Genomic DNA, 27506 nt, shown 5'->3' with positions numbered 1-27506 from the left:
TAGGAGGTAGTGTGTTGTGCTGCAGGTAATGCAGGTTTGCACATGTCACAGTGATACCTGGCATTGTCCCAAAGAATATCCTGCATTTAGAATTTGGTTCACTTCGGATAGTTAAGCTTGAAGGTTGTTATATTCTTGATTTAACTTGAAAAATGCCAGCACTCGCTTTGATAAAGCATTCACTAGGATTTAATTGTTATTTCCATTTTGGCCATTATGGAGGCACTGAAAAGACTAGTTTCTGTAAGTGGTTAGTAGCCTGTACAGGAGGACTGTGACATGGATTAGGCAATTGTGTTCCAAGAATGCTTTGTATCAGTAGCTGTACTGGGCAGTATCTGCACTCTCGTCTCCTTTATTACTGTGGATGTACCCATTTCCGACCCTTACAGTCAATGCTGAAAAGTATGTTTTCAGAGCAGAAACAGCCATGAATTTAAAACTGAGGTCTAAGGTAGGAATAATCATACAACTGGACAAAATATTTACTTGAGGAGGGGGGAGTCATCTATACAAAGGCCCAGTAATATTTATTCTTAATTTATTAAAAACTCGTATCAGATTTTTAAGAACAGAAGTTGGTCAGTGGGCACAAACTTTCAGTTACACATTAAGTTCTGGAGATCTCATGTACAGTATGGTAATTATAGCTGTGTTATAATACATACTGTGTACTTGACAGTTCATGACTAGATCTTAGATGTTCTCACCACATAAAAGAAATGCTAATTATGTGACAGGATGGATGAGTTGCCATGGTGGTAATCATTTTGCTGTTATGTAAGTATATCGAATCAACTGGTTGCATACCTTAAACTTATACAATGTTATATGTCAACTGTGTCTCAGTAAAGCTGGGAAAAAGAGAAACAAACAAGAGTAAAATTAAGCCAATAGATACACAGAATTCTGTGATGAGATAAATGGTTAAATGGATCCCAGCCATTGTCATAGTCTAAAAGTAGTTGGGGCTAGGGTTTGGGGAGGCGCTGTAGAGGTCCTGCCTTGCTCCCTGCCATAGAGCTACAATAAGTCAAGCCAGAGAGTGACAGGTGCCCCGTGCTGAAGACCTTTAATGAGTGAGCACATCTTAACCTCTGTTTCTTTCCCATTCCTGTTCAAGGATTTAGCATCTCAGAACTCTTCTTTTAGAATTGCACTCAGGGGGCACTTGGGTGGCTCAGTGGGTTAAGCCTCTGCCTTCAGCTCGGGTCATGATCTCAGGGTCCTGGGATCGAGCCCCGCATCGGGGGTCTCTGCTCAGCAGGGAGTCTGCTTCTCCTTCTATCTCTCTCTCTGCCTGCCTCTCTGCCTACTTGTGTTCTTTCTCTCTGTGAAATAAATAAATAAAATCTTAAAAAAAAAAAAAAGAAAAGAATTGCACTCAGGGTTTTGTCATACTCTTTCCAAACTTAGCTTTCTGCCCAGCAAGGAAGGAAGTCTTTCAGCTAATAAACAGCTGTACCACAGGGAGTTTAGATTGTTCTTTAAAAAAAAAAAAAAAAAAACCCCACAGCAGCAGCAGTACAGCAGTGACATTCGCAGATTTGATACTCGTAGTTTTGACCGGGAGCAACCCAGAAGGCACATGACTTGAAGTGATTTGTCATTTTTCTGAGCAGTAAGTCACTTAGCCTACTGAATATACCTAGCACACCTCCGCACATCTAAAATTCACCTCGGTTTTCTTCTGCATTCACATGCCAGCTAACTTCTGCAATGATAAAAACATGTTTCTTTGTGGGAAGCTTGCCTGAAAAGAAACCCAACTACAAATCTAATCTATATAATAAGTGAAGATTAGGTAAACAGATGTAAGAAATTATTTGCAAATTTGAAAGGTCTTACATTTTTCTGGACTTGCCCACAAGAGTTGGCAGCATTCGGACGTGAAAATTAAGGCAGAATCATTGCTGACTTTTGGTAAGTGATGTCTTAGCATGTTTATCAGTCAGTTACCCCCCTCCATAGCTACTATAGAGCTATGATTAGACAGCCGTAGACGGCCTTTTAGGAAGAGGCCCAGCGTCATGAAAGGGAAGCCAAACGTAAACTATAAAGATGATAAATGGGCAAATTATAAAGGTGATTTTTTTTCTTCTTGTTCGTAAAGCCCAAAAACATCATACTATAATTCCCAGGAAGCAGCATTTATCATATTTTCAAAACTGCCTTCACAAAAGAGAAAAATGATGAAAGAGAATCTAGCCACTTGACTAAGCTGTGGCGTTCTTAGCAACTGACTGTCATGTCTCGTGTCTTACATGCTGTTCCAACCCCCACTACCCTGCCATGAAGTTCAAGGCAAGGCTGGTAGAGAAAACTAGGAAGTTGAAGAATTCTAGGTACTGCCTGACTTTCCCTTTGCTCATTCTGGAAGCAGTATAATACCAAACTGCCTGGGTTCAAATCATGCCTGTTTGAGCTGGGAAAGTGATTTAACCTCTCTGTACAACAGTTTCCTTGTCTGTTAAGTGAGGATAATAATAGTACCTACTTCATGGGATGACATGAATTAATATATCTAGAATTCTTTTTTTTTTTTTTAAGATTTTATTTATTTATTTGACAGAGAGAGATCACAGTAGACAGAGAGGCAGGCAGAGAGAGAGAGAGAGAGGGAAGCAGGCTCCCTGCTGAGCAGGGAGCCCGATGCGGGACTCGATCCCAGGACCCTGAGATCATGACCTGAGCCGAAGGCAGCGGCTTAACCCACTGAGCCACCCAGGTGCCCCAATATATCTAGAATTCTTAGCACCTGGGAGAAAGTAAGCTGTTGTTGTTGTTGTAATTATTCTTACTGATGTGTTGTTAAGTTCATTTATTTATTTATTTATTTAGGTAATCTCTACACCTGACATGGGGCTCGTACCCATGACCCTGAGATCAAGAGCCACATGCTCTTCCAGCTGAGCCAGCCAGATGCCCCCCTTATTGCTGTTATTTTTGTTGTGATTGCAGAGAAGCTGTCAAACTGAGCCATTAAAGAAAAGGGGGGTGTGGTTTACAACTGTTGGTCTCCCAGAGAAAAATTGTTTTACCATGTGATCAGCTATAATTTGGGTCATTGAACATTGTTAATTACATTAACACTAGGATCTTGGGACTAGAGAAAATGTTGTGGTTTCTCTGCTTCGTATGTGGAGCAGCCTATTAGCACCAGTGGAGGAGGAGTGGCCGGGAGTTACCAGCCAGCCACAGCAATGTGCTTGCTTCAGTCTCTTTCATCTCCAGAGTATTGGCCCTCTCCTTCTCTCCTCTTCTTCAGGCTTAGATCACTCAGTCTGGAGCCTGAAACTCAGTAGGGTATTGATCTAGTGTCCCATTATCTCCCTCCTCCCTTTCCTGTCCTGTCTCACTATGGATTTTAACGTTAGCCTGTCTTCTAACTTTCTGTGTGACCATAGGCAAATTACTTTGACCTCAATTGCATAGTCTTTAAATGGAATAAAAATGTCTCTGCCCATTCAGAGGCAACCAGGGGTTTTATGGAAATGACAGATGTTAAGCATTTTCAGGGGGATTCTTTGACAGGACGAAACTCATTGTAGAAAGGCTGTTTTCCCAAGGAAAATAGTCCTTACTCTGATACCTAGGCTTTATAGCCTAGTAGCGCCAGAGTCGTTTTAATTCCAGCTCTGCCATCTAGCCTAGTGGTTTTGAGTACCACTTTTTTATTTGCCCTCTTCTTTCAAATACTCACAAGCACTAATCCACGTTATGGCTTTACAGCCAGTAAATTAAATTATATGAATTCTAAACACAGTGTTTTTGAGCTGTAGAGAGTCTACAGCCTTTGAAACCACTAACTTAATTTTGTCCAACTCTTACTGAGTAACTCAAAAAGAGCCAAACTTTTTCCTTTTGAATTTGGTTTGAAAAATAATAATAAATTGTTCCCAGGCAGTGGTCCTGGGTGCCAAATTTTATCTAGGATCGAAATCTTCTGTCTGTACTGAATATTCCCCAAAGTAAAGGGTTAAGGAGTGTTAATGAAGAGATGATCTATGACAGCTTTTACCTTATCTCCAACCTTGTGGTCTCAGCTGTGACTTTGGGCAGATCATTTAATCTATCAGAGTTTTGATTCCTTTATCTGCAAATATATCTCCACAATAAATTTTCAAGAGAATTAAATGAAATCATCTTCATTGAGCACTTTGAGAGTATGCTTATCTGCATATAAAATCCTACCTCTTAAAAGAACAGATTTAAGTGGAAGAATATTTATTCTGACATACTGTCATTGCTTAAAATAAGACTCCATAAGCTCATTCAAGGCACAGGCTCTGTTACCATCTTCCATAGTCTTCTTCCACAGTAAATGAATGCTTAATGAAGAAAGCTGAGTATGCTTTTCTAAATTATTTTTTCAGATGCTTCAAAATGCTTCAATTTTGTCACATTCCTTGGAAGAGCCTTGATATTTTAGCAGATTTTTATCATTTAAGGGTATGTGTATGTATGTGTTTAAAACAACCAGACTCAATGGAAGGAGGGTGATCAAGCCGAGTATATAGGGTTGTTGGGTTTTCTCTGATTTTTTTATTGGAGGGGGGTATTGTTTTAAAAATGTAAGAAAATTAATAATTTAAAAATTAAAATTAAAAAATGTAAGAAAATTAATATTTTTCTTTGTTGCTTAGAAATTTATTTCTAAAGCTGTTCCTAAAACAGGATTTTAGAAATTTTTAGGGTAGTAATCACATCATTTCAGTACATGATGTTTTCTGATTTTTATGTATCATACTCATTTCGATGTATATATATACACTTTTGGGGTGTTTTTATTTTTTAAGATTATTTATTTATTTATTTGACAGAGAGAGAGATTACAAGTAGGCAGAGACAGGCAGAGAGAGGGAGGGAAGCAGGCTCCCCACTGAGCAGAGAGCACAATGCGGGGCTCGATCCCAGGGCCCCGAGATCCTGACCTGAGCTGAAGGCAGAGGCTTAACCCACTGAGCCTCCCAGATACCCCTGGGTTTTTTAATTATAGTTTTAATTATCATCACATAGTGTACCATAACCTAGCAAGTTGGTCTGAAATAGGAAAAACTACATAAAAATCAATACTACAGGGTGCCTGGGGAGTAACTGACTCTTGATTTTGGATCAAGTCATGACTCGGGGTCCTGGGATCCAGCCTTGCGTCAGGCCCCGCACTCAACAGTGGGGTCTGTTTGAGGATTCTCTGACTCTGCCCCTCACCCTGCTCATGCTCGCTCTCTCTCTCTCTCTCTCTCTCCCAAATAAATGGATAAATCTTATTTAAATCATTGCTGCTTACTCTTTGTGGCACTGCTTATTATTTCACTGATCTTAGATGTTTTGTTTGGTGCAAATATATAAACACATTGTAACTGGCATTTTTTTTTTTTAATAAAGCCAATTCCCTATACTAAATTGCTAAAATAAAACAGCTTTCTAAGGATATGTTCTCCTACGTACAATTAATACAGCATGCATGCTGTATCCAGTTTCTATGCATGTACACCAGATCTTTGAAAAAGAAGGAAACATTTAGTAAGTTACTCAGAAGTTAGAAGCAGGTAACAACAGTCTGATGCTTATAAACCAAGTCTTTTGGAAGACAAACTGCATTTCCTAATCTATGACAGCTTCTTCCTTTCAATTCCTCTTGTTTTTGCTTTTGTTTTGTTTTGTTTTCCTCCTATTCATAAATGCAAGAGTGTGTTTAGATGCCAGGGGAGTTGGAGTGCCTGGGTGGCTCAGTGGGTTAAAGCCTCTGCCTTCGGCTCAGGTCATGATCTCAGGGTCCTGGGATCGAGCCCTGCATCGGGCTCTCTGCTCCTCAGAGATCCTGCTTCCTCCTCTCTCTCTGCCTGCCTCTCTGCCTACTTGTAGTCTCTGTCTGTCAAATAAATAAATAAAATCTTAAAAAAAAAAAAACAATACAGATGCCAGGGGTGTATTTAGATGCAGGAAGTGCTCAGATGTAGGAAGGGCTCCAAAGACCCTCCACGTGATACTACGCCAATGTGGGTAAAGATGTCCCCGGCTGCTGCCTGGATAGCTGCACCCCATTTAAAATTATACTCTCACATTAAAGTCTGTAAGGGCTTTCAGAACAATTCCTTTATCCTTTCTGAAAGGGTTGCATTGTTAAAAGTTTATCTGCAGTTTTCAAAAGCCAGTTAGCTGTAAGTTCTTGTGAAAAATTGCTTGCTGTCAATTTCTGTGGTAGATTACATTCTCAGGAAAGCCATTTAAATATTGCCTTCACTGATCTACCAGCTTCTGCAATATGGTACATTGTTCCAAAATGTCCTTGCATTCTACATGGATTTACCAGTACTTGTAGATTTTGCACAAGCAAAGATTTTTTTTTTAAGGATTTTGGCCCAGTTCAGTGTCTTGGTTTCACAAAGAGGTTAAAAGTTTGAAAAGATTCTTTGATGATTAAAGTGCAACTCACGTTGCTGCCCCTTTGCCTTGGCTGCTGAGACAGCAGATGTGGTAAAGCCGACACTCTTTAAGCTGAACTAAATGTGCACTGCTGTGTGTTTCTGTGTGTAAATTCAGCTCCCTGTAGGTGGTGTGAAAGGAGCCTCGGGTCTCTCTTTTTTTGCCACTTTGGAATTTATATTTAGTCTTTAATATTAAGACCTAGTAGATTTTAAAAATACATATTGAATCTGTGGTTTTGGTGTTAACAGATTATTCCTGAACTTTCATTTGTGTCCCACCACTTACTCTATACTCTCAGTTAAGAGGGCCGGGTTTCCTCGCTGGAGTACAAGCTCTCTTTTTAGATCATTGAGCATCTCCCTGAATTACAAATTATGACCTCCTTTGTTTGTACCTGCTTATTTATAAAATGACTGCTCTTGCATTGAATGTTTTGTTTATTGATTTAATTACAACTGAGTAAAACTAATGGATAAAAGTAAGCCAGTATGAAAGTCTCTCTTGGAACTGTTGAAAATGGGTAGCCAGCCATAGGCACCTTGCCCTCACAGCAAGGTTCTTTCTGCTGGGTGTTGGGCGCACCTCCCTGCCCAAGTACATGCTAATAGTAAGTTGTTCTTAAAGTGATGGGCTTGCATTACTATGGTTCTTCTGTGCTCTGCGGGGTCCCACAGTACTTTAATGTAGAGAACCCGGTCCTGGGCTCCCATACTGAATGGGTATATCTGAAGTCTTACAAAGCTTGAGAATTTCATATTCTTTGGAAAGGATCTTACAAAGACTTTCTCCGAAGGGGAAAGGCATTGCATTAGTAACAAGTTTCTGTAGAAAATATCAGAGATTTTAGGTTATATAAGCATTCTGCTTGAAAAACAGGCATTATCTCTGCTGCAAGGTCTGTATTTTAACTTTGTGCAGATGTGCGCTAAAAGAACATGATGTGCTTATTTGTTGCATTTATGCTACTTTCGTACTTTAAGTAAGATGGATGAAATTACATATTAAATAAAAACAGGAGCTCAGGCCACAGTCCTTAGCAAGCTGAAAAAGCCCTGCAGAGACAGTGGAGAAAATGATGCTATGACTTTAACAATGCATCGACTTTTGAGAGAATTGTCTACATAAACGCATTTATATAGTCATTTCTTTGTGGAATTTATCGGTATTAGCTGTCTCCTGTTTAAAACTAATCTGCCATTAAATCGTGTTGGTGAAATAAATGTTGGCACAAGTATTATGTTTTATATCTTAATCTAACATATCACTTATTTTGACGTGACTGCAGTTATAAACAGACACACACTGATGTGTATGGCATGAAACTGTAGTCCGTGAAAATAGCTGTGCGGCCTTGGGCCAATTATTTAACTTCCCTGAACCTCAATTTTCCTTTTCTGTGTGATAGGTCACCCAGCTTTTAGGATTCTTGTTAGGATTGAATGAACACCTCTGTCAAGCACTCGCCTAATGCCTAGCACTTACTTGTAGGTACTGGGTTCCAAGCTTAATAAAATGCAGTTTATTTTTATATGGTATTTTCGAGGCAGAAAGCATTTTATATTGAGTGTGATTTAACATACCCAATTCTAAAATGAAACTCTATATTGCATGTTACTTATCACCCTTAATTCCAGGGCCAAAATTCAGAAAATGCAGCATAAATTTTTCTTAGGCTCTTTACAGATTGCATGTTTCTTGAGTGATTACCAGGTATAAAGCATTGTTTCCTGTCATTTACGGTTGAATATATTTGAAATCCAGGAAGGTAGAGGTTGATCTGAATTCTGTTCCCAGTTCATTCTCTACATATTGTATGTATACATACATTTATACATAAATTCATTCATTTATAGTCCCACCCCGCTTTGGTTTTTGCTATTTTCCTTTTTCTGTAAGCCCGTTGTAACTTTAAGAAAGTTTTCAAAATAAAGTAGTATTTGACTTTGTTCCATAGTCATTTAAAAATAGGGTTGATCAATATGAAGCGTTAGCTAGGAGCACAATTTGGTACTTTTTTATCGATTTCAGTTACCAGTGCCCTCGGGCTTCTGTATGTGAGAATGAAAATGATATATGAAATAGGCACCCGGGTTAAACAGACCAATTTTCTTCTTACATCTGCAACCACTATAAACAGAATTCTTTATATGGAAGTGACTTTGGTAGCAGTTAGTGTCTCTCTCTCTCTCTCCTTCTCTCTCTCTCACACACACACACACACACAAAACCTTAAGACTCCAAACAGTCTCTTGAGCCAGGGTTTTTGTTACTGAGGCCAAGACTTACACAGTGATTTGGGAATTTTCTGCCATTTAGTTAACTTTCATTAATTATGAAATGCCATTCAGAGTTATAGATTTACAGCCCATGAATATGCTTTGGCATTTTAACAGTTGATTGTAAGCCAGAATCTTGAGGATTTGAAAGATATTCTACTGAATAGCTAGTTGCAGACTGATCAAGCCAAGAGGATAAATACCAGGGCAGCCTGTTCAGCAGGGCATGCATTATTGAGAAAGTTGTGCAGAGAAGTTGGCTGTGGCAGAAGTTGTCATGTGTCATCTGTCCCGTCAGAGCTTCAGCAGCTGTTCCCTGTCACCAGGGCCCTTATGTGCTACTGGTTGTCCAATAGCACTAACAGACACTGGCTGCCTCTCCGTTGGGCTGTGGAAGCCATGGACACACTTAACATTGTATGTCTTACTGGCCACCAATTTGAACGGAAGCTGATTTCCAAAAAGAGATACCAAGCACTAATTCTTTGGTCTTCTGTTAGACTACTAACCAAAATATATTCTCAAGAGAGTTAGTTGGAATTTTGGAGAATCTAGGTTTTTGACTAAATATATGGTTGGAAATGTAGGAAGATTGTCCATTTGAACCCAAAAGGATGCCCTGAGTGAGAGATGAGAGTGCGTTCTCTACCAGATGCCAGACCAGGACTGCATGATCACTGAAGAGGCTCTTCTGGTTGAACACAACAACTTAAAGACTGGAAATGAAAGCATTCCTTTTGTGATAATGTAGCAACCTGCCAAATGGGATACATCCCAGTTCTGATGACGGACAAGCCTCCAACAGTTTCCTTTTTCCCTTCTTGTGTGCCAGAGACATCCTTAGAGGAAAGGATTTGAGGGCATTAGTATCACTATCTGTCTGATTACTGTGTTGACATGTTTAAAGTGCCATTAATCATAGGAAATGGAACTTAATGATGTCGAAAAATACCCAGCCAAGAACTATCAAGAAAGTAAGCTACAGCCCAATATTCAGAGGAAATTGAAGGGGGAAATGGCTTAACCCTTTCTTTTTTTTCTTAATTAACTTATTATTGAATTCCAAAGCTAAGTAATTCAGAGGCAGCAAGCAATGGAAATGGTAAACATTTCAAAGGGAAATGGAGAAAGGCAGATATTTTTTACTTTGTGAATATTGCAGCAATAATTTATATAGTATATAAAAATAATACTCATCTCAAGATTATGTAATTAAGGTCTTTCTTGCTTCCACACCTTCCATTTTTATAAGCAAGTTACTTTTTCTTTTTGATATCCCCTCCCATATTTTTCCTGTGGACTCTGAATACTTAATATACCTGATAAAGTTTAATCCACAGTGAAGCTTGACTGTCAATGGAATTTGAGAATTAGTAGGCTGACAGTATGCTTGCACAGGTAACTGTCATCATAGGTATTCAAAAGTTAAAAGCAGTGATATGGCACATGAATAACAGATTTTCATTTGTCAAAAGGCTGGCAGTACTTACTGGATATTTTTCTGGACTTTGAAATCATCAGTTCACTGTTTGCATCTTAGCTAATTTAAGTATTTTAATATTCCTAACTCAAATTTAGGAAACATGAGATAAACATAGGTATGCTTATTTAGAAAATATGTTTGATGCTAAACTCTAATGAACATTCCACTCTAAAGCATTTCTGATGTTGATTATGAGAAGGTGCTTTTTTGGAAAAGAGCCCAAGAACCTAAGTCCGTCCCCCTCCTTTTTTTCTAAGACAGGTCATTCATTATGCCATGAGACACAGTAGATTTTTAATTAAGACTGATTGATCAGTTGATTGATGATACATGGATCTGAGATGAATGAATTTTAGGGTGACCTGTATAGAGTTTGGAAAATAAGTAGTATTATTATTAATAAGTGCTGGGGTTTTTTTTGTCCCTGCAGGTTTTTGTCATTCATCAAAGGGACACTGCATGATATCGGAAAGCCTGAAATGGAACAAAAAATAAATTCATTCCTTGAAAAGGAAGGAATAGAGAAAATTGCAGAAAGTTTGCAAACAACAGTTCACACCTTACAAGTCATCATAGATGGTCTCAGCCAGCCTGAAAGCTTTGACTTTCGAACAGGTAAATAATTAAATTTGAATAATAGCACCTTTCATTTACATATGCCACATTGTCTTCTGAGACCCTCACAACAAACCTCTGCTGCAGGCAAAACTGAAATTATTATCCATTCTGTACATGCAGAAACTGAAGCATTGTGCCCTGTCTTCAGTGTCATTGCAGTTGGTTAGTATCCAGAGCCAAAACAAGAAGCCAGGTTTCGGGGCACCTGGGTGGCTCAGTGAGTTAAGCCACTGCCTTCCGCTCAGGTCATGATCTTAGAGTCCTGGGATTGAGCTCCATGTCCTGCTCAGCAGGGAGCCTGCTTCCTCCTCTCTCTCTGCCTGCCTCTCTGCCTACTTGTGATCTCCCTCTGTCAAATAAATAAATAAAATCTTTAAAAAAAAAAAAGAAGAAGCCAGGTTTCCCGACTCCTTGTCCCATGCTTATTTTCCATCACACTAGACTAAATGCCTCACACATTGGCTGTTGTGTTCACGGAGGCACACACTTTTCATAATCCTTTTGTAAGCTCTTCTTATTTTGTAGGAGCCGGAAATCCAAGGTAAGGTATGCAGTTCATAAACTAAAAAGTGAATCTTCTTCCTAAATTGCAAATTTCCAAGTTCCTAGATTCTATGTCAGTGAACACATTGGACAAACAAGATACTATCTCTCTGTTGATTTTCCTTCTAATTGAAAGAGCTCTCAGCTTTCAGTGTAGGTAGATGATGAGGGAAGTGTAACAGACATAGTTGTTGAGAGCAATGGCCCAATAAAAAAGAACTTAAGATATTAAGTGACCCACTTACTAAGGAAATTTGAATAGGAAGCTCTGAGTTTTAAATGAATCTGCACTTGTCTCAGTCTCACAGTCAGTTTTAGGATACCATGTTTAGGCTGAGTTAGGCTATGTTGAGTGGGTTAGGCATGCTTCTTTGTGAAAAGGTTTAAAGGAGTTTAAAAATACACCCAGTAAGGGATGCCTGGCTAGCTTAGTCAACTTTTCATCTCTGGGTTGTAAATTCAAGCCCCACAATGGGGCTAGAGATTACTAAAAAATAAATAAACTTTAAAAAAAAATAATAATAAATACCCAGTAAGTTCATTATACTATTCCATCAACTTTTCTGTAAGTCAGAAATTATTTTTTTTTAAGTTGGAAAAAAATGTGTAATAAGATCTATGTCAAAAATGTGGGAACAGGAGCTTCCAGGATGGTCCATCCAAAATGGATGTTTCAGTAGACAAGTCCATCTCTGTTTAGGGGCCTGATGCCCTTGTGTGTGAATTCCCTGGGTATTGTTTAGCAGGATACTAAGGAGAGCAATGGTTCTCAAACAGGGTGGGCTATAAGGCTGGTATGCCTAGGACACCATTAGAAGATGAGTGAGTATGCTCTCTCTAGCTGCAGGCCTCCTGTACTGGGTTTCCTTGATCATTTTTCTCTCTTGGTGTTGATTGCTCTGTTATCCCGGTTACACTGCAGACTCAGAGCGAAAATCAACATTCAGATTATACGGTTCAATTAAACAACCAACTGCTAAGTAGAGGTCCTCACCTTGTCATGCCCTTAGTGAGCAGAAACACAGATGCACCTGGGCTCTAGACTGAGCCTACCAGTTACTGCAGTGTTTATCATTGTGACAAGTGAAATTTCAAATAAGTCTCTTTAAACTCACTTTGGAATTGACCTTTGCCCTAGTGTAAGTCACAATTTTCAAAATTAGACTGTCTGAAAGCTTTTATTTTAATACTAAAACTATCCCTAAGGGGGAAGGCAAACAGTCATATTTTTGAAGAGGCAGATAGTATTTTGGATGTTTCTTAATTACTATTTATAAATGTTACATCTTTCCTTTTCTTCATTTTCTCAAAAGTATTTCCTTCCTTGATGCCTCTTTCTTTCGCTGAACTCATCCTGTCTTCTGACAAAATTGATTCTATTTTATTAGCACTCTGGTTGCCTATTAGTTTCTATATTTGAATTCATCAGAAGCAGCCTAGTGACAGCTGACTGATTATGTAGACTTGGCAATCAAAGTGTTAAAGTTTGCCTGGTACATGGAAGATTTTCTGATTTCTCAGTGGCCCAGGCTGTCTTCAGGAACATGTTAAGTAGTTCCTGACTCTGATTTTCCATGCAAAATTAAACTAAGCAGCTGATCAGGAACCCTTGGGGAATCTGTAGCAGCTGGACCTCTATAAGAGAAAAGAATTTCCAAGCATAAAAACAATGCCTATGAGACCTCAGGGACCATCTACCTCTGCCCTGATCAATGACTTAGTTTCACCTTTCTTTGACACAGTGTCTGCCTAGTGTAATATTACAACAGGTTTTTTGCTTTTGGAATCTACTACTTTGGTGTCAGGGAAAATTGTACAGAATCAATTCCAGTTTTTGCGTATTCCTTTTTTTTATGAGGAAAATGAGATTTGAGGTATAAAAAGGGTTTGTTTGTTTGTTTGTTTTATGGGAAAAGGGTGAATTTAGGGGGGGGAAAAACTTGATTTCAGAATAGGTGGACTGGGGGAGGGGAACCAAGAGGTGGCCAGTTGTTAATACAACTGTAAAGGATAGCTTTAACAAGTAATCAGGATCAAGCCAACAGCTGTGGAGGAAAAGGAAGTGGGATGGGTGGAGGGAAAATGAGGCCTTAGTAAAAGGAGATCCAAGCATAGAATGTTCTTTGTTATTAGAATCAACATTTAGTAATCCTAGGAAAGGGGGCCAAGAAGAGCATGGGAAAATGGAATCCACAGATAACCCAAAAGCCCCATTTAGACTGTTAGTACTACCCTTCTCCCTCATAAAACTATTTTTTTTAAAGATTTTATTTATTTATTTGACAGAGATCACAAGTAGGCAGAGAGGCAGGCAGAGAGAAGAAGGGAAACAGGCTCCCCGCTGAGCAGAGAGCCCGATGTGGGGCTCGATCCCAGGACCCTGGGATCGTGACCTGAGCCAAAGGCAGAGGCTTTAACCCACTGAACCACCCAGGCGCCCCTCATAAAACTTTTGTTGTTGTTTTTGTTTTGTTTTCACTAGAACCATGATTCTTTGGTATGCTTTATACCCACTTTGGAGCGGGGGGAAGCTGGTGTTAATGAACAGGGAAATGTACACTGTGGCCAATAAGAAAATAGGGTTGTAAGGAACTTGAGAGCAGGGATCTGTCTTCATCTTTGTATCTCTAGCACCAGTGGATTGCCCGTATAGGAGATCATACCAGGAGCTAATAAATGTTTAATGAATTAAACTGAAAAAGGAGAAAGAAAATTAGGAACTGGCTGATCTGGGTTTCTGAGCCGTAGATAATCAAGAATGTATTAAGTTTTGATTGGCCACATATATTCAAAATGGATAGAAATTGATTCCTGAATTCCAAATTTGTGGGGGGAAATGGAAGAGAACATTTTAATTTCATCTACATTTGACTAAATGTTGATGTACTTTCTGCCACCTTTAAACAGTTTGAAAATTCAGGTACTAGAAGAAAAAAATCCCAATTTTCTGTCTTTAAAGGTCTTAACTTTCTCATTGTTTGTGATTTGGCTTTATATATTCATTGAGCAATGATATTTTCTCATCACCTCCTCATAAAGAGGAAAATAAGACTCTAGGCTTCTCAATCCTTATGTATAGTGCTAATGTTTGCATGCTAATGAGATAGAGTTTGAGGAGAAGAAAGTGAGTAAATTTTCTCATATTGTTCCTACCAGGTGAATGCTGCTTCTCCAATTAAGATGCATTTTCTCTGAAGGCAAGCCTGGATTTCAACTCTTTTTATGTCCCCTCTCAATGCTGACTAGTGGTCTGGGCATATTTACCAATGTATATTGTGTCTAGGAAGTATAATACCTACTATTTACACTGTCTTTTTCCCCCCCTTTTGTTACAGATTTTGATAAACCTGATTTCAAGAGAAGCATAGTCTGCTTGGAAGACCTGCAGGTTGGGACAGTTCTCACAGGCAAAGTCGAGAATGCTACTCTGTTTGGAATTTTTGTAGATATAGGAGTGGGGAGATCAGGGCTGATTCCCATACGCAATGTAACAGAAGCAAAACTTTCTAAAACAAAGAAGAGAAGGAGTCTTGGACTGGGCCCTGGAGAAAGAGTGGAAGTCCAAGTACTCAACATTGACATCCCCCGATCGAGGATTACTCTGGACCTCATTCGGGTGTTATGAGTGTCACACTAAAGCTCAAACACTGATTTTATTTTCTCATTTCTAGAGATGGGCAAGAATAAGTCAGGTGTTTTTGATTTCTAGGTAGCAGATGAGAAAGGATTCACTCAATATCAGAAGTATATTTCAAACACTTTCCTTACTTTTCTTTCTGAACAAGTAGGAAACTACCAGCTCAATTTCTTTTCCCCTTAAAGAAAATAATAGACATCCTCATGTGGTTTTATTTAGTAATGACCCAAATTTTATTTTCTGACCCAAATTTTATTTTTTGTACTTCATCTTTGACTCCTTTTGCATTTTGTATAACAGATTGTCGTTTGATTTCTACTTGCCAGCTTGCCCTGCTGGACTTGTATGGAATTGTTTTCTTGATTTGAATTGTACAGTGTTTCTTGATGTAGGGCAGGCAGTGGTTAGCCCTCCCTTTTTACAGATTTTCTTAATCAGGACTTTTGGACTTGATTCATGATTTTCTCTTGACAGCAAATAAAAAAGATGCCAATTAGATAGGTCCTGATGTGTTTGTAAACATCAAGTGAATGGCGCAGAACATTTCCAAGAAGTATATATGTGTTGATCCCTACAATAAAGTTCTGTGGATAGTGACCTTGTTTTTGTTATGTTGATTCAGTGAATGACCGAGGAGTCGGTCTTGATTAAAGATGCGGCACATATTCATGCAAATTTCATCTAAGCCAACTGTGCCTTTGGGCAAGAGGGAAGCCTCTGGAAACTTGAAGAATGGCATTCAGTTTGACTTAGCACAGAAGGCATTTTCTTTCTTAAGCATTAGGACTAAACTTCAAATGGAGAAAGAAATGGCCTTCCTAAAGATTGACTGTAGATCAGGATGAAGGGGCTAGAAAAACAAGTAGATAAAGCGACTCTTAATTCTGTTTTTATTCAATGAAGATGGTAAGTATTAGCATGACCATTCAGGGTCAAAATTATTTAAATAGAGCCCACACTGGACTGGGGTCTTGTCCATTCTAGCTGCTCTGGCTAATTGGCTTAATGGAGTCAATTGCATGACTAAATGAGTACCTGGTTTTCTCCATGTGTAATGAGTGGAAGATGCTTACTAAAGAGGATGATCAGTCCTGGTTTTTAGCCTGGGACAATCCTAGTAAACACTCACTGTCCTGGTATTGTACTTCTTTTTATTCCCAAACTGCCCCATTGTTCATAATAAATCGTATGATCATCTTAGTAGTATAGTCCCTTGCAGAGTGGTAAATTGGACTGTGTTTATTGGCAGTTCTGCCTGGTAGTTTGCTAATCTCAAAATACTGAGTCTTCCAGCTGCTTGTACATAGATGTTTTTAATACAGTAGCTCCCTTAAGAGTTGTGTAACTCAAGGCTTGTTTTCCTGACAGTTTCATTTCTGAAATGCTTTCCTTTCTTTCTTACTGGTCTTCAAGTGACAATGGAGTTGAACTTCTACTCCTTCTAGTGTTCTTCCTGGTTCATAATATGTAGATCAGTGATGAGTAATATGTACCCAAAGAGTCTTATTCTGAATCTTGCAATATAATTTCAAACAAATGCTTTTTTTTTTTTCAATTGAGGCATAATTGGCATGTAGCTTTATATTAGTTTCAGGTATACAATATGATTCAGTATTTGTATGTATCTCAAAATAATTACCATAATAAATCTAGTTAACATCTATCACCGTATGTCGTCAAACAAATGCTCTTTGGAAAGAGGCCTTCTCCTTGGCCACTTTGAACACCCGAACCAGAGCAGTGGAAGCAGCTCCGTTGACCTGGTAGTAAGCCCTTGTAGACACAAGGAGAATGTGATACTGCAGTAGGTTGTATGCTTTGTCCTCTCTAGCCCAAACATGGTGGAAGCTCTATAAGGTCTAGCCTGGGCAAAGTGGGGCATGTCTCATTCGTCTTGTACCCCTAGAATGTAGCATGGCGCTTGGTGGTCAGTATGTTCAATTAATCCCAGTCTCTATCCTACCAATAATCTATAATGTGCTTTTGATCTAATAGCCTTTACTTCTCTGGGCCTCCTTTTCCCAAGTTTAAAATGGGGATGACGGTAATAAAGCATTTATTCTCCCAGGATTTATTGGTGGCCTCCTGAGTGCCAGGCATGTTACTGGACACTGACCATACAATTATGATGGAAAAATAGACATCATCCCTACTATTATGGAACTTAGAGTCTGCTGCGGAAAAAAGAATCATTAGCCAAGAAATCACATACAAATATAAAATTACAAGCAGGATGAGCAATATAATGGTGACAGCATGTAGTAGATAGGTTTACCTAGTCAGAAGTGTCAGAAAATGTTTCAATGGGGTTTGCCTGAAATGTGAAAGATAACCAGAAGTTAACTAGGACAGATATCTTGTTGACCTTATAAGAGTTGTTTCTGATGAATGGTTGGGGTTGAGAGCCTGATTGGAATGGGTTTAAAAGAAAGTGAGGGGCGCCTGGGTGGCTCAGTGGGTTAAGCCGCTGCCTTTGGCTCAGGTCATGATCTCAGGGTCCTGGGATCGAGTCCCGCATCGGGCTCTCTGCTCAGCAGGGAGCCTGCTTCCCTCTCTCTCTCTCTGCCTGCCTCTCTGTCTACTTGTGATTTCTCTCTGTTAAATAAATAAAATAAAATCTTTAAAAAAAAAAAAAGAAGAAAGTGGAAGGAGTTAAATTGGGGATAGTGAATATAGACAATTTGTTCAGGAGGCTTGGCTGTTAAGCAATAAGAGAAATAGTACAGTGGTTAGAAGGGGAGAATGAAGTCCAGAGAGAGTTCTTATATTTTTTAAGAAGAAATAATAATATATAGAAATGGAAATGAGCTAGTAAAACTGGAAAATTTGAGACAGGAAACAGGGAAGAGTCACTGGAAAGATATCCTTGAGTGAATGAGTTTAGGCAGAATCTGGTACACAGTGGCTAGTCTGAGATAGAAATACAAACAGTCTGTCTGTGTCAACAAGAGAAGATCGTATGGGCCCAGATGTAGGTAGGAAGATGTGATGGGAGCTCATTGAGGGTCTCTTCCCCTATTTAGGGGAAGCCTAAATAGAATAGGGCTTCTATTTTTCTCATTGAAATAAAAAGGAAGGTCATCATAGGAGCCTAAAGATCTAGAGTAAAGGAAGTTGGAGGTAAGAGGAGAAAGAAAAAGGAAAGGAAAGGATAAAAGAGTGAAAAGCCTCGGGAAAGAGAATATGACTTCCAGGCAGTGTTAAATGTTCCACTGAGGGGTAAGGGTCAGTCAAGCGGAGGATCAGTGCACTTGCTTATATATTTTTCTTCCACCATGGCAGCTGAGTGGGCACAGTTGGAAGGGTGAGTCTAATCAGGTTTGGGAATTTGCCAAGCAAGTAAAATGGACAAAAAGGCAAGCAGTTGAGGGCATGTAGACAAAGAAATTGTTGACCATGGGATTTAAACTCCATAAGAAGAAAAAGCAAGAGTATAAGGGGAGTATGAGAGGCAGTGAAAAAGTACAGGACTAATGATTGTAGGTCCTGATGGAGGAATGTTAGAGTGGGGATAACAGAGGATACAGTGGGTGAAAGTGGACATCAGCAGTGGGATGCTTAACTCTGAAATGACAGGTTTTGGTGTGCAGTCCTGGGGAATTAGAAAGGGTAGGGAATGATCACGGGAATAAGTAGCAGAGGTGGGCCAAGATAAGATCATTAGAAAAGAGGAAGACAAGGAACTGAACCTTCAGGAATGATTATGTGGGTAAAGATTTTAGGAGGCTGTCACAGTAATGCAGGCATAAAATAATGGTGACTAGGACAAGAATGTTACTTGTAGAAATGGATGAAATGGGGTGGGATACTGGATGTATTTGGAAGATGAAGGCAGAGCCAAATAGGATTTCCTGGTGTATTGGATAGAAGATGTGAGATAGACAGGAGTCTAGGATGGTTTGGGGCCTAAGCAACCAGAAGGATGAAATTGTTATCTACTGAGATGGAAAAGACTGTCTTGGACGGTTTTGGTGAAGGACTTGATTTAGAACCTGTTAAATTTGAGATCCTCATTAGATGTCTAAGTGGAGATGCCAAATAGGCTCTTTCAGCCTAAAGTTCCGGAGAGAGGGCTGGGCCGGAAGTGTCGGTAGTCAAGCAGCATAAACCTACCCACAGCCACAAGGCTGAATAAGATTACCAAGGTGCATAAATTCTTTGAACATCTCCTGAAGGGCAGGAATCTCTTATGGCAGGGCCTACCCAGGTGCCTATTCAGAATCCTCCCCTCCTTTTCTACTAGAAGAATTCTGATCTGAGGAGAGCATAATATGACTAATGGACATGGCTGTGGCCATGTGCTGTAGTCTTGGCCAGTGAGTGTAGGTAAAAAATCAGGGGACGCAATTTTAGAAAGACTAGAAACACTGGGGACTTCAGGCCAAGATGTCACACTTTCTTTATTCTTTGCCCCTGCCCTCCTTCCCGCTCAGAATGTGGACAGAATGCTGGAGGTGTTGGAGGTCAGACAGTGACAGACATTGAATAGTGACTGCTGGACAGAAAGATAGAAAGTTCCTGAACCCGTCTTGGCATTGTAGAGTCACACAACAGCCCTGAATTGCCTACTCAGGACTTAACATTAGGTGAGAAAAACAAAAGCTTTACTCATTGAAGGTGTTGAGGGGGCAGAGGGGGATTTACAGTAAAGTGTGTTCCCTAATATGCATTTGTGTGGTGCCTTACTAAGCCCCTATACGTAAGAAAATATCTAGCCTGTAATGGGTACTCAACAAATGTTGATTCGATGAGTAAATATTAAAGAGTTCAACAAGAATGGTTGAATATAGAATGTTCCCCAAATGCAGTTTTCCTTAATCATGTTAGTATGATGGAATGAACGATTCCCATTTATTATAACAACAACACAATAAAATATCTAGAAATAATCTAACAAACAATATATAGGATAAATATGAAGAAAATTCATAAAACTCTATTACTGAATATAAAATAAAAACAGAAAACATTAAGATATGCCATGTTCCTGATTGGAAGACAGGGTATTGTAAAAAGATCAGTCTTCCAAAAATTATACATCTAATTTGGATATAATTCTAATCATTCTAATCAACTTTGCTGTTATTTGTATGTTTATTTACACAAATTAAAAGTTAAACTTATTTGGAAGGATAATGTGAAAAAAGTCAAAACATACCTTAAAAGAATAATATGAGGGAATAGTAAATATGAGGGAATTTGTCCTTCCAGATATTAAAGTACAGTCAAAAGCTGCTATAATTTAAACAGTATGGTACTAATACAGGAAGAGACAAACAGAAGGGAGGAATAAACAGAATTCAAAATCAGTGGGGGTTTAATGTACATTAAAAGTGGCATTTCATAGTGGGGCAAAATCATATTACCATGCTACACAAAAAAATACATTCCAGATGCGTTTAAATAAGTAAAATGTTCAAAGAACTGCAAGCAAACATAGAAGAGCTTTACAAAGTGATTGAACAGCCATGGTTGCAGAATGTAAGAAAAAAATAGAACAGTGGGCCTGTCGCCCTCAAAGTTCCATCTAGAAGACATTTTTTGGATGCCCAGCATGAGACCCTGTGCCAGGAACTGAGGACAAAAGATGAATATGATATCTTCTGAGGGTGTCTGCAGCCACAGGGAGTAGAATTTAAGCTGTAACACAGCATATTTTATGTTAAATCTCATGGGCATTTTGGAGTTAAACCCGGCTGCTATCTACTTCAGAATATGGTATCTTCCCAAATCATTTGAAGCCACAGGACCCTTTGGAATACCTGCCTTTGTATTAATGGAATGCTCATGTTGAGGTGTCTATACATCTGACCCTGACCTCAGAGTTAGCACTTGATCTAAAATTGGAGATGGAAAGAAGAGACAGAACGGAAAAAACAAAAATAGGTATTTAGTCAGTCTTTTCATTTTGGCTTCCTGCCCGAAATCAGTCATAATGAGTTGGATTTAAATAACAGATCATGGAGAACTTCAGAATGACTGGGCTCATTGCCAGAGCAGTCTGTTCCACAGGAAGAAAGATATAGAATTCTTCCCACTCACTCATTTTATATGGTGAAGATGATTCTGTGCGTGGAGGCTGCGTTTATTATTTAGAGGGAGAGTAGGATAAGCAGACTCTCATCCTGCCAGCACCAGAAATTACCTTTTTAGTAATTAAACCTTTCCCCCAGAAAAGATTCGTTAGTCTCTTGGGTCATATCAAGAATCTAAATAAGGATTATAATACCACCACCACCCCAGTATTTTTAAGGAGAAAGGGAAACCTCTCGGAGACCAGAAAATTTGTCACAGCTATATAGTCCATCTCATATGACAGGTCAATCCTAGCAGAAAGATCTGAAGTTAAAGATGCAGTGTTGAAGGGAGAAATGGGGTGACGGAAGGAAACAGTGGAATAGCCCAGTGTTATTTTGTCTCAAGTTTTGAGAGTCTTGTTTTATCTAAGCAATGAGGCCAAATACAAGTCTCCAGATACAAAACTGTAGAGTTTTGTAAAAGCAGTCAAGTAGCAGGTGGACAAAAGCCTTACAAAAAATGCCTTACAAAAGCCTAAAAGCTTCTCGCTTCTGAGGAACTTTCCACCTCCTTATAGCCAGCCCCTTAGTAACTAGGGAGGTTTTCTGCAAGGGAGCAACTCTCCTTTGGATGTCTTTCTCCAGTCCCAGTGGTGGTTCTTTGATCATTTAACATTTGCCCACCTGTTTCCCAAGTTTGAGTCTCTTGACATTGAAGAAGGAAAGTGGCACCAATGAAAGTCAAACCTAAAGTTTGTTCAAGTTCTTTTTTCACAAGGTTAAAATGATTCCATGAAGCTAAAACTCAATATGCCAGCTGAGTCAAATTTGATAGAATTTGCTGCTTGGGTAACCCAGAGTACTGAATTTTGAGTAAACCAATAACCTCACTTGGCCTGTAGTGGCATCCTCAAGAAACATCTGAAGGTATTTTCTTTTAGCTTTATTTTTATTATTTTTCCCAATTGAAAAACTAATACAAATATTGTAAAAAGTACAAATAATGAAGTATCGAAGTTGGAAAACAAAATCCCCTATAATTTGAGAAATAGCCACCTTTTTTTTTTTTAAAGATTTTATTTATTTATTTGACAGAGAGAGATCACAAGTAGGCAGAGAGGCAGGCAGAGAGAGAGAGAGGAGGAAGCAGGCTCCCTGCTGAGCAGAGAGCCCGATGTGGGGCTCGATCCCAGGACCCTGAGATCATGACCTGAGCCGAAGGCAGTGGCTTAACCCACTGAGCCACCCAGGTGCCCCCGAGAAGTAGCCACCTTTTATAGTTTCTCTTCTTCCTCAAACCTTTTTCTACACGTACACTTCTTCATGTATAAATATTTTTAATAAATCGGGATAAGCTTTTTATATTGTACCTATTCTCTTTAAAATATAGCTTGTACACCTTTCCAAATTAGTACGTACATATCTACCTTGATACATTTCTTCATATGTATGTAAATCATTGCAGACAGTTCTGTGATGAACCCCATGGCGTATTGCTCCAGCTCCACACACATCGGTCTGTGTGTCTGTTTGTGTTGGTACTAGGTTAAGAAGTAAAGTACGTTCTTTATTGTGGGTTGAGATATTTTTTAAAAGCACGAAAACTGAGGCTGGGAGGCACCTTCCCTACAGAAAAGTCCTTTCCGCCCCACTCCCCCCACCTGAGCATGTTTCCTCTCACCACAGTGCCATTCATTTTGCTCAGAACAGCCTCCCTTTTCTCTCATTTCACCCCTTTGGATGTCACCCCAGGTGGTATTTTCTCTGAAAAGACTTACTGAACCCCCAGACTAAATCACATTCCCTTTTGTAGGCTCTCCTTGCACTGTGTAATTTTCCTTCACTTCCTACACACAGTTTATGACTGTACACTTACAAATGTGATAACAGCATTTAACTAAGATCTTCCTTGACAGATTGGAAACTCTACAAAGATAGCAACTTTACATTCCCACCACTCTCCATGATATTGGGACTTCAACCCCTTTTATTCATTCCTTACCTCCTCATATTATTATGACTCCATTCTCACAAGACCTGAGCTGTCCAATATTTACCTTGATTCTTCCAGATACATTGTTTGGCCTTGGTCTCTGCCTTAGCTCAAATTCTCTAGAAAGTAGCATGAGAAAAAACTTGCGTACACATGCTCTATTGGGGTTTACACTCCCAGGTCAGGAAGAACAAGGGAAAGGGGGCAGTGAGTCCAGGTAGGGGGAAAGCAAAAGAAGATGTTATCTACCGCCTCATAAGAAAACACTGCCAGCTTCTTAGTGACCAGGTTGTCTTTGAAAAAGCTACATGGAATGGTGGCAGCTTAGATGATGGAAGGCTAGAAGGAAGGTAGGAAAGAGGAAGAGTTTATCGGCTCTCTCCTTCCTGTCTCCTGTTTCTCACTGGTCACAGTTCATTCTACCACGTATTGATTCCCTGTGCTTCCAGGTTGCCTTCTGTGGATAGTTACTAAGGAAGTAGATGCGGTTGGGTCAGACCTTTGTGTTAGAGCTACTTTGGATCCCGCTGCAACAGATATGATAGAGGCCACACTGAATTCTGGTCCTTATCCCTACTTCTCCAGCAAGCATCAGTAACCACAGTAGCAGCCAGCCTTCCTATGGAGCTAATGGCTGAGGATCACGGTAGGTAGGGGGCACCCAATGAGTCTGGGTAAATCTGGGAGCTTCATAGACAAGTATAGCCTCTGGAGCATTAGAATCAAAGTACTTCCAGATTAACTTTCTTTACATGATCCACTAGCTCGTGAATGCCTACAATTCCCTCCCTTCCCCCAACCTCCATTATCCCTAACCAGCTTTGAAGCAAACCAGCCCAGCACCTACCCACTGCAGGCTTCATAATTTATAGCAGCACTGGGTAACCCAGGTACTGAAAAAAATTCCTATTTCTTCATCATTTACAAGGTTCCCTTAGATTACTTCCCTCCACCTACACTTCTAAGAACACTACCAGAGAATGCACTGTCATTAAAGAAAGAAAATTAGAAATTCAGAGCAGTGAGATAATCTGTGCCTCATGGAGAGTTTGGCTCCTGTATGATTGATACTGGAAGCTGTTGGAGTTGAAAATGGACATGAGTCAGGGGCCAAGAAAACTAAAACTGACAATTAATTGGCCCTTAACCTATCACATCTTTCAAAGAGGAAAACATATCCTCCATGTCCCACCCCATCCCTAAGATAAAAACACCAAAAACCCTAGGAGAGGATATGCAAACCAGACTGTGTATGTCTAATTTGACAAAGGGTTATTTAAAAATAAATTGCTTAAGGCAAAGCACAGATGAAGAGAGTTCCTTTGGGCTTTGGCCAACTCTTCACTAATACAGTCTGTTGGCCCCAGTGAATAGAGCCAAGACCAAAGAAAATAGTCTGCAATCACAAATTTGTCTTCAGAAATTTTACCTTGGTCTTATTTGGGTTTAGATTTTGCTAACAGCTTTATTGAGATATTATTCACCATTTAAAGGGTACAAGTCAATGATTTTCACAGAGTTCTACATCCTCATCACCACTTGTTCATCAGTATTTTTTATTATAGCATCTTATTGGGTGTGAAATGGTTTCACAGTGTAGTTCTAGTTTGCATTTCCTTCATGGATAATAACATTGAGCATCTTTTCATGTGCATATTGGCATTTATATATCTTTTGTGAAGAAATGTCTGTTCAAGCTTTCTGACCACGTTTTAATTGGATTGTTTTTCTATGTTTTAGGGGTTCTTTATATATTCTTGATGTAAGCCCTTTATCAGATAGAAGATTTATTAAAACTTTCTTCCATTCTGTAAGGTTTTATTTTCACATATTTCATAGTTCCTTTGAAAAAATTTTTGATATATGTCAAATTTATTTTTTCTTTCATTTCTTGTGCTTTTGGTATCGTATTTAAGAGACAATTGCCTAATTCAAAGTCATGAAGATTTACACATGTGTTTTCTTCTAAGAGTTTAATAATTTTAGCTCTTATATATATACCTTTGATCCATTTTGAGTAAGTATATATATAAAATGAGGTAGAGATCCATTTGATTTTGCTTTAATATAGTTAGCTTATTCATCCTAGCATTATTGTTGAAGACTATTCTTTCCTCATTTAATTATCTTACTCCTTCTGTCAGTAATTAATTGACCATAGATAGACATATGGGTTCTATACTCTAGACATATATAGGTAAATTCTATTCCATTGGTCTTTATAACTGTACTTAATGCCAGTACTATACAGTCTTGAATACTGTAGTTTTAAAATAATTTTGAAATTAGGTATGTGAGTCTTCCAACTCTATTCTTTTTCAAGATTGTTTTGGCCATTCTGGATCTCTTTCATTTGTGTATGGATTTTAGAATCAGCCTGCCAGTTTCTGAAAAGAAGCCAGCTGAGATTTTGATAGAGATTGCTTTGAATCTGTAGATCAGTTTGAGGGAGTACTGCCATCTTAGCAATATTTAGGCTTCCAATCCATGAACATGGGATGGCTTTCCACTTACTTAGGTCTTTAATTTCTTTGAACAGTGTTTTGCTGTTTTCAAAGTGTAAATTTTATACTTCTTTTATTGAGTTTATTCCTAAGTATTTATTCTTTTCAATGCAGTTGTAAATGGAATTGTTTTCCCTTTCTTTTTCTTTTTCTTTTTTTTTTTTAAGATTTTATTTATTTGTTTGACAGAAAGAGATCACAAATAGGCAGAGAGGCAGGTGGTGGGGGGCGGGGGGAAGGAGGAGAAGCAGGCTCCCCACCAAGCAGAGAGCCCAACGCAGGCCTCAATCCCAGAACCCTGACAGCATGACCTGAGCCAAAGGCAGAGGGCTCAACCAACTAAGCCACTCAGGCGCCCTGGAATTGTTTTTCTTATATCCATTTTTTGAATGTTTGTTGCAACATATAAAAATACAATTGACTATTTTGTACTGATTTGTATCTTGCAAACTTAAGGAACTCACTTACTACTTTTAATAGTTTTTTAGTGGATTCCTTAGAATTTTCTAAATATAAGATCATGCCATCTGTGAGTGGGGATAGTTTCACTTTCTCTCCGTTCTGAATTCCTTGTCTCAAATTTTCTTGCCTAATTTTTCAGACTAGAACCTCCAGTACATTGTTGAATGGAAGTGGTGAGAGTGGACATTTTTGTCTTATGTTTAGTCTTCCATTATTGAGTATGATTTAGGAGGTACCTGCGCTCAGTCAATTAAGTGTCCCAACTCTTGATATTTGGCTCAGGTCATAATCTCAGGACTGTGGGATCAAGCCCCACATCAGGCTCTGTGCTCAGCACAGGGTCTGCTTGTCCCTCTCCCTCTGCTTCTTCCCTTGCTCTTTCTCTCGCAGTCTCAAAGAATAAAATCTTTTTTTTTTTTTTAAGTATGATTGAACTTTGTATTTTCTGTATATGACCCTTATCAGATTAAGGAAATTCCCTTCTATTCCTAGCTTTTTACTATTTTCATCAAGTAGGGATATTGAATTTTTTCAGATTCTTTCTCTGAATCTATTAAGATGATTGTGTGGGTTTTGTCCTTCGGTCTATTAATGTGGTAGCTACATTAGTTAATTTTTAAATATTAAACCAATCTTACATTCTTGGGGTAAATTCATTTTGGTCATGGTTTTATGTTATAGGTTGGTTTTGTCCCCACTAAATTCATATGTTGAAGTCCTAACCCCCAGTACCTCAGAATGTGATCTTATTTGCAAACAGGGCTGTTGAGGATGTAAGTAGTTAAGATTAGGTCATTCTCAATTGAGATGGACCCATAATCTAATTGACTTATGTCCTTATAAGAAGAAGAAATTTAGACACAGACATGCACACAGGGAGAATGTCATGTGAAGATTGGAGTTACACTACCATAAACCAAAGAACTACCAGAAGGTAGGAGAGGCCTAGAACAGACTACCTTGACACCCTCAGAAGGAACCAACCCTGCCAATACATTGATCTCAGACTTCTAGCCTCCAAAACCGTGAGATAATAAAAGGTTTGTTGTTTAAGCCACCCATGTTGTGATACTTTGTCATGAAAGCTCTAGAAAACTTGCACAGTGAATTAACCTTTTTTATATTACTGGATTTGGTCTGCTAAGTTATTGTCGAGGATTTTTGCATCTGTATTCACTGCAGATGTTGATCTGTTTTTTTTACTTGTGATGTCTCTGGAATTATATTCTTAGTGATTCTGTAGGCTTACTGGATAAGATTATAGGTATTAACCTACCTAACATTATTCCCAGTGAGATATAGACATTAGCCCTATACAACTTTATTCCTCTCCCCCCTTTTTTTCTTATTATTGTTATATTATTGTTACATCTATATATGTTACAAACCCAACAATAATACATTGGCATGGTGATGACTATATAATCTCATGTTTATTAAAGAACCTCATAAAAGAGGGACGCCTGGGTGACTCAGTTGGTTGGACAACTGCCTTCGGCTCAGGTCATGATCTCGGAGTTCCGGGATCGAGTCCCGCATCG

General features: G+C 38.9%; 1 protein-coding gene across 2 annotated transcripts in view; it reads left to right on the top strand.

Annotated features, from left to right (window-relative positions):
• The window catches only part of SRBD1 (S1 RNA binding domain 1), a 198326-nt gene extending 182740 nt beyond the window's left edge, over positions 1-15586 (top strand). For both annotated transcript variants that reach the window (XM_044263633.1, XM_044263632.1), the window contains exons 20-21: positions 10622-10806; positions 14688-15586. In XM_044263633.1, the coding sequence (XP_044119568.1) occupies positions 10622-10806; positions 14688-14977 (475 nt within the window). In that variant the 3' untranslated portion in view covers positions 14978-15586. The remainder of the gene's footprint in view (positions 1-10621; positions 10807-14687) is intronic.
• The last annotated feature ends 11920 nt before the right edge of the window (positions 15587-27506 follow it).

This window comes from Neovison vison, chromosome 8 (assembly GCF_020171115.1).
Source record: "Neovison vison isolate M4711 chromosome 8, ASM_NN_V1, whole genome shotgun sequence".
NCBI lineage: Eukaryota > Metazoa > Chordata > Mammalia > Carnivora > Mustelidae > Neogale > Neogale vison.
Note: the sequence above shows the minus strand (reverse complement) of the source record. Positions and strands in the feature narration are given on the sequence as shown.